This window comes from Momordica charantia, assembly GCF_013281855.1.
Source record: "Momordica charantia cultivar OHB3-1 chromosome 4 unlocalized genomic scaffold, Mcharantia_2.0 BLBB01000004.1, whole genome shotgun sequence".
Taxonomy (NCBI): domain Eukaryota; kingdom Viridiplantae; phylum Streptophyta; class Magnoliopsida; order Cucurbitales; family Cucurbitaceae; genus Momordica; species Momordica charantia.
In genome coordinates, this window is record NW_028275162.1 from 6,948,948 (window position 1) to 6,960,532 (window position 11,585).

Here is an 11,585-nt window from a genome sequence, read left to right on the forward strand (position 1 = left end):
TAATCATTGTCATTCCCAACAGCTTTTGCTATAAATTTTCATAAGAGTTGGATCTTTTTTTCCCAAATGAGTGAAAAAATATGAGTCCAAAACCTCATGCTGTGTGCATCCCTCTTCCAGGACAAAGCCATATAAACGCAATGTTCAGCGTAGCAAAGCTTCTTCACCAGAGAGGTTTCCATATTACTTTTGTCAACACACAGTACAATCACAGGCGTATAATTAGGTCTAGAGGGCCAAATTCTCTCGACGGCTTGCCCGACTTTCAGTTTCGAACCATTCCCGATGGCCCGACGGAGAGTTGTGACAACGACATCGACGACCCGCTCGACATACCCTCACTCTGCATCTCGGTTTCTGAGTATTTCTTAGCTCCTTTTTGTAGTATGCTTTCGCAGTTGGATGATGCTTCGTCTCGAGTCAATGGCATCCCGCCGATTAGCTGTATAGTTGCTGATGGTTGTATGTCGTTCTCTATTCAAGCTGGTGCTGAATTTAACGTTCCAGTTGTACACTTGTGGCCTATTAGCCCTTGCAGTTTGCTAGGATTTATGCACTTCGGTGAGCTTGTTGAGCGAGGGACCACTCCATTTAAAGGTATTAATGAAGGGCCGTTTGATAATATTTTAAGATTTATTTGGAAACGTTTCTATTTTTTGTTTCAATTTTTCGTTTTTAATAAAGAAAAATAAATTGCATGACCTCAACATCGATGAATTCAAGTATGATAAAATAATATTTTTGTTTATGTTTTGGAACAATAATAACTAGTTCATATATGAGTAACAAAATGAGCAATTATATTTGGGTATATTGAGTGGTCTTGATTTCAGTGGTGTAGTCAGCTGGATAGAAACCAATCCATTAATCTTAGAGAATTATGGGAAACTTAGGATTAATATATAAATATATGGTTATGGTCCCGATACACTAGGCTACTTTGAGCCTCTTGTTCATATATTACCCATATTTGATCTCTTTATAGATTTTAGTTTTCTTGCTTAGATCTTGATTGTTCTTGAATTTTATGCCTTTTATTTAGATTAATCATAAATTACAATGTTTTAATTTTCCAACAGAATGATGTTTTAATATAGATTTTTGTTATTGGTTTTTTCAGATGAGAGCTATTTAGTAGACGGGCAGCTCGAAACCACAATAGATTGGATTCTGGGGATGGATAAGATACGACTCAAAGATCTACCGAGTTTCATCAGAACAACAGATCCAAACGACATCTTGCTCAACTTCTTCATTCAAGAAACAGAAAGAACTCAAAAAGCTTCAGCAATTATACTAAACACATTTGAGGCACTGGATCAAAAAGTTTTGGATGCTCTTTCTTGCATGCTTCCCCCCATTTACACCATTGGCCCACTCCACTTATTTGCAAGAAAAATCAAAGACGATAGCCTTGATGCAATAGCTACAAATATTTGGGAAGAACGGACATGTGAGTGCATTGAATGGCTCAATTTGAGAGAACCCAATTCAGTGATTTATGTAAATTTTGGGAGTTTGGCTGTGGTGACACCTCGGTGCCTCGTCGAGCTTGCTTGGGGACTTGCAAATAGCGGAAGGCCATTCTTGTGGATCATAAGGCCTGATCTTGTTCGAAGCGAGTCGGGGATTTTGCCATTTGAATTTCTCGAAAGAACTAAAGCGAGGGGAATGATAGCGAGTTGGTGTGCTCAAGAAGAGGTGTTGAAACACCCGTCGATAGGGGTTTTCTTGACGCATGGTGGATGGAACTCGACCATGGAGAGCATATGTGCTGGAGTGCCGATGATATCGTGGCCATATTTTGGGGATCAACAAACGACATGTCGATATTGTTGCGTTGAGTGGGGAGTTGCGATGGAACTAGAGAGTGATGTGAAGAGAGATGAAGTTGAGAGTTGTATTGGAGAGTTGATGGGAGGAAAGAAGGGTGAAGATATGAAGAGGAAAGTTATGGAGTTGAAAAGTAAAGCGGAGGAATCGCATAATTCAGGTGGCTCTTCTCACCACAACTTTGAGAAATTAATTATTGAAATTCTAGAACAGTGATTGTATTAGGGAGAATATGTTTATATAGTGTATGGAATCACTACAGGTATCTTTATTAATAAATAACATAGAGTTTATCTTTTTATTGAATCAAATATATTCAAAATTCAACTAGCAAGAAAATGTTAAAAAGAAAAAAGTACGAAAGTATATATCTAATCTAACCCCAACCACTAAATTAAGAAATTAAGAAAAGTCAAAATCTATATGTACAATAGAACTTTCATATCCTATGAGGAAAAATGTCAAAAATAGAGAGAAAAAAAACCCCTAGATTAAGGTTAGTGTTACCATTTTAACATTTTGTTCAACTTCCGCTACCATTTACCACGAATTTTAATGAGAGGAAAACATTAAAATCTTTCCAAACTCATTAATTTTAACAAAACTAAATTCAACCAGTGGCACAACATGAACCCTTAAACAAATATTGCAAAACTCGCCATTTTTGTTCTAGCATGATAATCGAATATCCAGAGGTGTTTTAGATGACTTTTCGAGATGAAACGTGTGACCTGATGATTTGGAAACCTAGAAAATTGCAGATAAAAACCCTTCCACCTAAGGAGGACCCCTAACTGTCAATTTAAAAAAAAAACCAGATCAAATAGCACAATCCCAAGGCAAGATTAGACGAGGATTACCTTGATGATCGAAGACCAAGAGGTAAGGAGAACTGGTTCTCTACTTAAGGTTGAACACTCCACAAGAAAGTTGATCAAACCTAGCTTGAATGTTCCGGGTTTGCAACCTAGATCAAGAATTGCAAAGTTGATGAATCCTAAGTCATCACGATAAAACACTCCAAATTCATTCGGTCCAAAATTGATCGTTCTGTTCACAAGATTAAATACCTAATTTCAAAGGAAGCTAAAAAACTATACTACCCCAATTAAATGTGACATAGTTAATTTTTAAAAAAAAAACACCTAAAAATTGATAAATTCAATGCCCACATCATTGTGTTAAAAAAATATAAAAGGCCTAAAAATGAGATAGATAACCATTTAAAAAATAATAATAATAAATAAATAAATAATAACTTTGTTAATACAAAGTTCCGTCATCTTCTTCTCATGTCTTCATTTGGCGTCATCTTCGTCTCGTATATTCATTTGGCACCATGAATAAAGTTTTTCCCCATCTTTATCTACTTGATGTCCATTAGTGGAGCTCACTACTGCTTGAATGTGAGAATCAAATGCTAGCTGTAACTGTTTGGCACTTGAACAAGTGATTGGTCCTGGCAGCAAGGCTAATGCATTTTGTTTCATATCATCTTCTCCCCCCTTTTGAAGGATTCGTCCTCGAATCAAAATCGTCACCTACATCAAAAGGAGTCAAGTCAGACACATTAAAAGTAGCACTCACACCATACTTACCTTGGAGGTCAATTTGATAGGCATTGTCATTGATTTTCTTCGACATTTGGAAATGTCCATCTCCCCTTGAGTTTAACTTAGATTCTCGCTGATGTGGGAATCGTTCCTTTCGATAGTGAACCCAGACCCAATCTCCCTCTTTGAATACAATAGCCTTCCGGTGTTGATTGACTCTCGCTGCTACTTTAGTGTTTTGTTTCTCAATCCTTTCCTTAACCTCTTTATGTAGCTCCCGAATGGCTGTTGCCTTTTTGTCAGCTTGAAAATTCACAACCTCGTTAGAAGGCAAAGGTAATAAATCAAGCGGTGATAAAGGATTAAATCCATAAACAATCTCAAAGGGAGTACATCTAGTGACACTATGGACAACCCTATTATATGCGAATTCAATGAATGGTAAACAATCATCCCAAATTTTGATGTTTCTATCAATTTTAGCCCTAATCATTGTCACTATTGTTCTATTAACTACCTCAGTTTGTCCATCAGTTTGAGGATGACATGTAGTGGAGTAAACTAATTTAGTGCCTAGTTTTCCCCACAGTATTCTCCAAAAGTAACTTAGAAACTTAACATCCCTAGCACTAACATTACTTCTAGGAATGCCATGTAATTTAACTACATCTTTGAAAAACAAGTCAGCCACATGTTTAGCATCATTAGTTTTATTACATGAAATGAAATGTGCCATCTTGCTAAACCTGTCAACTACTACGAATATGCTATCCTTTCCTTTTTTAGATTGTGGCAAGCCAAGTACAAAATCCATTGAAATATCTAACCATGGTCCGCTAGGAGTTGGTAAAGGCAAATAAAATCCATGTGGTTTTGACCTAGACTTCGCTTCCTTGCATGCAATGCATCTCTCACACTCCTTATGTATGTCATGTCTCATTTTAGGCCAATAGAAGTGTTAAGTTAACATGTCATATGTTTTTGCTACCCCAAAATGCCCCATTAAACCTCCTTCATGAGCTTCTTTAACTAGCAACTCATGAATGGAACAAGTCGGAATGCAAAGTTTATCCTTTCTATACAAGAAACCATCAAACAACATATAATCATTCACCACACGTTTTTGCAGAAGAGATTCAACAATAGGTGCAAAATGAATGTCCTGAGAATACAAGGTCTTTATATGTTCAAAGCCAAGCAATTTAGTTTGAAGGGAGTTCAGTAAAACATACCTCGAGATAGTGCATCGGCTACCACATTTTCCTTACCCTTCTTACCGTATCACGTAGGGAAAAGTTTCTATGAACTTCAACCAGTTGGCATACCTTTTATTTAGCTTTTGTTGGCCCTTCAAATGCTGTAAGCTTTGGTAGTCAGTGTGTAACAAATTCCTTTGGCCACAAATAGTGCTGCCACGTTTGCAGTGCTCTCACTAAGACATAAAGTTCTTTGTCGTATGTAGAGTACTTCAGAGTTGCTCCACTCAACTTTTCGCTAAAGTACATCAATGGCCTTTGGTTCTGCATTAAAACAACACCAATCCCTATTCCACTTGCATCACACTCAATTTGAAACGTTAGTTCAAAGTTAGGTAATGCAAGTAAAGGTGCATTACATAATTTATCTTTCAACTCATTGAATGCACAGTCTTGAGCTTTACCCCACTCAAATTTTATATTTTTCTTAATAAGCTCATTAAGTGGTGCAAGTATGGAACTAAAGTCTCTAATGACTTGCCTATAGAAACCAACTAGTCCATGAAAGCTCCTAATTTCACTAGCATTCTTAGGTGTGGGCCACTCCCTAATGGCTTTAACCTTCTCTGTCTCAACTTCCACTCTCTGTTTAGATATAACAAATCCTCGGAAGTTTATCCTTTCCATGCAAAAATTACACTTTTTAAGATTAGCATAAAGTTTTTCTTTTCGAAGTGCAATCAGAACATATCTAACATGCTAAACATGATCCTCTAGTGTCCTAGAATATATTAGAATGTCATCAAAATAAACCACAACAAACTCTCCTAAAAAGTCACGCAATACATGGTTTATAAGTCGCATAAAAGTACTAGGTGCATTGGTCAAGTCAAATGACATAACCAACCATTCATATAATCCATGCTTAGTTTTAAATGTAGTTTTCCATTCATCTCCCACATTCATCCTAATATGATGGTACCCAGATTTTAAATCGATTTTTGTAAACAGGCTACATCCATATAATTCATCAAGCATGTCATCCAACCTAGGAATAGGGTGTCTATACTTAATGCTAATTTTGTTTATAGCCCTACAATCTACGCACATTCTCCAAGACCCATCTTTTTTAGGTACCAGCAAGACAGGGACACTACAAGGATTCAAACTTTCTCGTACGTACCCTTAGGTAAGCAACTCGTCTACTTACCTTTGAATCTCTTTAGCCTCTTATGGATTTGTCTGGTATGCTGGTCGATTTGGAATTTGAGTACGTGGTAACTCCTTAGGCAACTCCTCGGGAAATACACCTTTGAATTCCTGCAAAGAGACACAAAAACACTAGGCAAAGAGGATTCAAGCTCCTCGGTTTGTAAGTTAGCTTCTTTAAACATAACCATGAGTATGGTTCGTTTTGAAAACATAGCTTTTATAACCTCACAAGTTCTAGCACTCCAGCTAATTATTTTTTTCTCTTTTCTCATTAGGTCGTGAGCTATGCCCTTGCTTTTCTCTCAAACTCTCATTTTCTCTCAAGCTCTCATTTTCTCTCAAGCTCTCTTTTTATTTTCCTTTCTCTTTTTTTATTTCCCTCATTTGCTTTTGCTGCGACCTCGACCTTTCTTTTCTCTAATTTTCTTGATCAATAAGTACTTCTTTGGGGGATAGGGGAATAAGTACAATTTTCTTACCATTGTGTGTGAATGTGTAACGCTTAAGAAAACCATCATGATGAACTCTCCTGTCAAACTGCCAAGGCCTATCAAGGAGCATTTCACCTGCGTGCATCAGTAGCACATCACATAGTACCTCGTCCTCGTATCTTCCAATGGCAAAAGGAATTTTCACCTGCTTAGTCACCCTGAGTTCACCACAATCATTAAGCCACTGTAGTTTATAAGGTTGTGGGTGGGGTTTAGTATCTAGGCTCAGTCGTGAGACCAAGCTAGAACTTACTACATTCGTACAACTCCCATTAGCAATCACTACATTACAGGGTATGGTTTGCACAAGGCAACGTGTATGAAATAAGTTCTCCCTTTGATCCTTCAAGTTATCTTTCCTCATGTGGGTACTGAGAGCCCTTCTTATGACTAAGGATAAGTACGTAGTATCCTCCACTTCTTCCTCACTCCCTAGGTCATTCATGGACTCATCCCTTTTTTCATCTACCTCACTCACATCTGTTACTATCTCTCCTTCTCTAAGGATCATGGTTCTCTTATTAGGGCTTTCCCGACTTATATGTCCCACCCAATGGCGTTTCTAACATTTAAGATCTCGACTCCTACCTGTGGGTGTGTCAGTTTTAGGTTTGGGTTTGGATGAAGTTTCCCCCTTATCTTTAGGTTTTTCACTACCCACTTTAAATTTGGAGTCAGTTGATTTGCCATCATTTTTCCAAGACGAAGTTGAGTTTGAAAAAGGTTTCTTAGTAGCGTACCTCGACTTCGCCTTTGAATTTGATTTTCAATTTTCACCGAAAAGTGCACCAACTCCTCCATATCCTCATACATTTGCAAATCAACACGATCAACCACTTCTATGTTTAACCCATTCATAAATCGTGCCATGGTGTTCTCCTCATTCTCATCAATGTCTAATCTTTCCATCAATGTTTCTATCTCTTTATAATATTCTTCAACACTCTTGTTTCCTTGGCGAAGAGCTTGAAGCTTCTGTGCACAATCTCTCAAGAAGTGTGGTGGTATGAATCGCCTCCTCATAAGCTCCTTCAGTTCCAACCAAGTTTCCACTCGAACTTCTTGTCGTCTCCTTCTCCTAGAACACACCTTATCCCACCAAGTCTGTGCATAACTCTTAAAATGCGTAACAGAGATCGTTACCTTTTTCTCTTCTGTGAGGTTGTTGCCATAAAATATATTCTCAACTTCTTGTTCCCATTCTAAATAATCTTCTGGGTTGAAAGTGACATGGAACTTGGGAAATTAACCTTAATGTTTCCAAAGTCCCGATCTCCATGGTTGTCTTCTCTCCTCCCTTATTGCCTTCTATTCTGGAAACCTCATTTTCCTTTCACTCCTCGACGTTCTCCTCTTTTAGGTACTGCAACCTCCGGCTCCTCATCTTCATCTTCTTGCTCTAAGTCTTCTTCCTCTTCCAAAACTTCTTCAGGCCGCCTTCTTCCTTGAGGTCTATCCCTAGCTTGAAGTCTTTGCTCCATCCTATCTAACCTCTCATTGATCATGGTCTCCACATTTTGCATGACTTTCGCAAGGAGTTGTTCTTGTGGTTCCATCCCTTCTACATCTCCATTAGTGGGTCTATCTCCTAAGTTTGACATTGCTACAAAAGAGAAAACAATTAAAGAAAAGTGGACCTCACAATTCACTCCCTCACGTGTCACTCAATTGACGTGGTTCGCTCGTGTTTACGCTCAAAAGGATGCTCTCTCACAAGGATACAATCTCTCTCAAGTATAGTGTGATGATCCAAGAGTTTGCAACCAAGAAGCTAATGAAGCAAACAAGTAACAATTCAAATAGGAATTATTGTAAAGTATCAAACTCAAGTAAGAAACAAGTAGAACTCACGAAATAAGAAAACTGAGAATCAAGAACCTAATATTCAAGATCCAACAAACTAGAATAGATAACAATGAAAATAAGATATATGGAATTAAGAATCAAAGAATCAAAATCCAAAGAATTATGCAAGATGAACAAAAAGAGCAAACAACTAGACAAGAATATTAAGGTAAAATTAACAAAGATACAATGAAAAATTAAGAAGCAACAAAACTCACAAATTCTCTCCGACTAAAAGAAATTGGCCAAGATAAAACTTGAATGATTTGTAGAGCTTTATTTTGCAAATTTACTTGGAAACTTAAAATTGTCAACGACTTAGCTCCACGTACTTGCTTCACTCAACAAAATTCGTATGGAACAAAAAAAAAAAAAAAAACCTACTAGCTTAATTAAAAACTGAGCTACTTTCCTCAATTAATACTCACCAGCTTCAATTGATTTCCTTTTTTCAAAGTTCAACAATGAAAAGTCGACCACCTCGAACAAGTTCTCAATTGAATTTTTTTTCCTCTGCTTTTTTTTTCATAGAGCCGATAATTTGAATTTTTTTTTGTTTTCTCTTTTTTTTTTTTTTTAAATCCGCCAACCCCCGAATTCTTTTTCCTCTATTGCGATCAGAATCGCACTGCTGCAAACTTTTTTGATTCAGTTTTTTTTTTTTCAAATTCGAACCATTGTCATCATCACACTAGATCCTTTTTTTTCCTTCTCTTATTTCCACGCTCCATATCACAATCTCTCTTTTTTTTCCCTCCTAAAAAGAAGTACAGAACCAATAAATAATTAATCCTAATTTTGCTAGAATCAACCAGACAAAGAAACACACAAATATACCCAATCTAGAGCCTAAGCTCTAATCCCAAATGATATGGAACCCTAGAAAATTACAGATAAAAACCCTTCCACGGAGGACCCCTAACTGTCAATTTAATAAAAAAAAAACTCAGATCAAATAGCACAATCCCAAGGCAAGATTAGACGAGGATTACCTTGATGATCGAAGGCCAAGAGGTAAGGAGAACTAGTTCCCTACCCAAGGTTGAACACTCCACGAGAAGGTTGATCAAACCTAGCTTGAATGTTTCGGGTTTGCAACCTATTGCAAAGTTAATGAACCCTTAGTCATCACGATAAAACACTCCAAATTCATTCTGTCCAAAATTGATCGTTCTGTTCACAACTCAAAGGAAGCTAAAAGACTATACTACCCCCAATTAGATGTGACATAGTTAAGTTTAAAAAAACACCTAAAAATTGATAAATTCAATGTCCACGTCATTGTGCTAAAAAAATATAAAAGGTCTAAAAATGAGATAGATAACCATTTAAAAAAAAAAATAATAATAAATAAATAAATAATAACTTTATTAATACAAAGTTCCGTCATCTTCTTCTCGTGTCTTCATTTGGCTTCATCTTCGTCTCGTATATTCATTTGGCACCATGAATAAAGTTTTTTTCCATCTTTATCCACTTGATGTCCATTAGTGGAGCTCACTACTACTTGGGTGTGAGAATCAAATGCTAGCTGTAACTGTTTGGCCCTTGAACGAGTGATTGGTCCTCACGGCAAGGCTAATGCATCTTGGTTTATATCACCTGAAAAAGAGAGAAAGTAAGCTCTGACGATTTAGTCAGTATTATCATCGAGGTGTTCTCAATATGAGTTATTAATCACACACATATACTTGGATATGAAGACGACAACCTTCCTATTTATACTGTTGGTAACTGGGGTCTACTGGTAGGTTATCAAAGATCGAGAAGAGAATAATTACGATGTAGGTTCCATTATGGTGGGATGATGGTTGAGAATTGTTTAAATCATAATACTTTGGGACAACCTTATCGCCATTTATCGGTTAAGGATCCTACGTTGAAAATAAAAGGTTTATAATAGATATGAACTACTCCTCTCATTACTAATTAGTTTTGAAATGGAACCCTATGAATATTAATATTACTTACTCATATATTGATATATGAGGTATTACTCCGATATGTTAGAGAGAGAAAAAATTATGTAAAGTACATGTGATAATGGGATGGGGTGGAAGTTAATGATGGCCTTGTCATTGTAGAAATTTTTTTGAATCCGTCTCCACCTCATTCTCTCCAATCTTGAGAATTGGTTAGGAATTCTCGTTTGGAGATAGCGATTAGGGATGACAAAAAAACCGTGAGGCTGGGTCCCTACGGATACTCAACCTGATCGGGTTTGGTAATCTCGATTTGACTGAGTACAAGGTTAAATCGGGGATCTCAATTGGGGTCCACGTCCCGTCCCCTATCCCGCCCCATTAATATTTAAATAATAAATAATAAAATATTAGATATTAGATATTTATTATATATATAATAATATTAATTTTTTAGAAATATCTGTTTCAAGTTTGTTTAAAAAAATAAAAATAAAAAAAGGGAATCCTCATTTTATAGGGGACAGGTCATGCGGGAAACTCGCGTCCATGGAACCTTCGCCCCATCCCTGTCCCAAAATTGCGGGGATGGGGCTAGGGATGGGAATTGCCCTCTAGGCCCGCCCCACCCGGTTGCAGATCTTTGCAAGAAAAATAACCATTTAGGTAATTAATTTTAATTATTTTTGAAATTTAAAAAAATAAAGAAGAATAACTCATAACTTTTGATCAGAGATAGATGCATTAACCACTTGAGCTATGTTCAGTTTGGCAAATATATATAAATTATATCTATCTTGCTAAACAATTAATATTTATCGGTAAAAATAATAGTTAAAAAATTTATTCAATATTTTATTGATAATTTAGTAAAAATAGTTAATAACATACATATTCATTATTTGAAAATAGTTTTGAGGACAAGGTTGGGCCTGGTTGGGTACCAATTTTCATTAAAGTGATATGAAAATAAAAGTGTAAAGAGGTAGAAAAAAACTTTTTAAAGAGAAAATCGTAGAGATAATAAAATTAGAGAAATAAAGAAAAATATTTAGAAAAAACTATAGGAAAATAATTTCAGTGAGAGAAAATAATTAAAAGTAAAAAATGTTAGAGAAATAGAGTAAAATAAAGAAAAATTAAAAGAAAAAAAAATTATAGTGAGAAAAGATTTAGAAAAAAAAATTGAGATATATTTGTGACAAAGACAATAAAAAGATGAAGAAAATTTAGGGCGAAAGAAAATTAAAAGAGAAAAATTGGAGATATATTTGAAAAATAGACCGGAGAGAAAAAATGATAAAAAAAAAAGTTTGAGAGGAAAAAACTTGAAAAATATTACATTTGCAGTGAGAGAAAATAGAAGTGGTAATAGAGAAAAAAAGTAAAAAATAAAAATATATAGACATCAAAATGTTGGAAATGGAAAACTAATAGTAAATATTTTAGGAATGGATATTTGATAGAGTACAATTTTTGTTGTGAGTAATTTAGGCATTAAAATTTTTTAGAGTGATTTTTTTTTTTAAATAT

At 35.8% G+C, this 11,585-nt stretch overlaps 1 protein-coding gene and 1 long non-coding RNA gene across 2 annotated transcripts; one reads left to right on the forward strand and one right to left on the reverse strand.

Moving 5' to 3' along the window:
• LOC111012170 (7-deoxyloganetin glucosyltransferase) lies at positions 1–2,144 on the forward strand. The gene is made up of 2 exons (XM_022286223.2): positions 1–597; positions 1,121–2,144. The coding sequence occupies exons 1-2, from the start codon at positions 81–83 to the stop codon at positions 2,047–2,049; spliced, it is 1,446 nt and encodes a 481-aa protein (XP_022141915.1). The 5' UTR covers positions 1–80; the 3' UTR covers positions 2,050–2,144.
• Positions 2,145–2,838: 694 nt separating this feature from the next.
• LOC148211701 (uncharacterized) lies at positions 2,839–9,318 on the reverse strand. The gene is made up of 2 exons (XR_015790503.1): positions 9,123–9,318; positions 2,839–7,888 (listed from the first exon to the last, which is right to left on the reverse strand). It is a non-coding gene; the product is annotated as an uncharacterized LOC148211701 (long non-coding RNA).
• Positions 9,319–11,585: the final 2,267 nt, after the last annotated feature.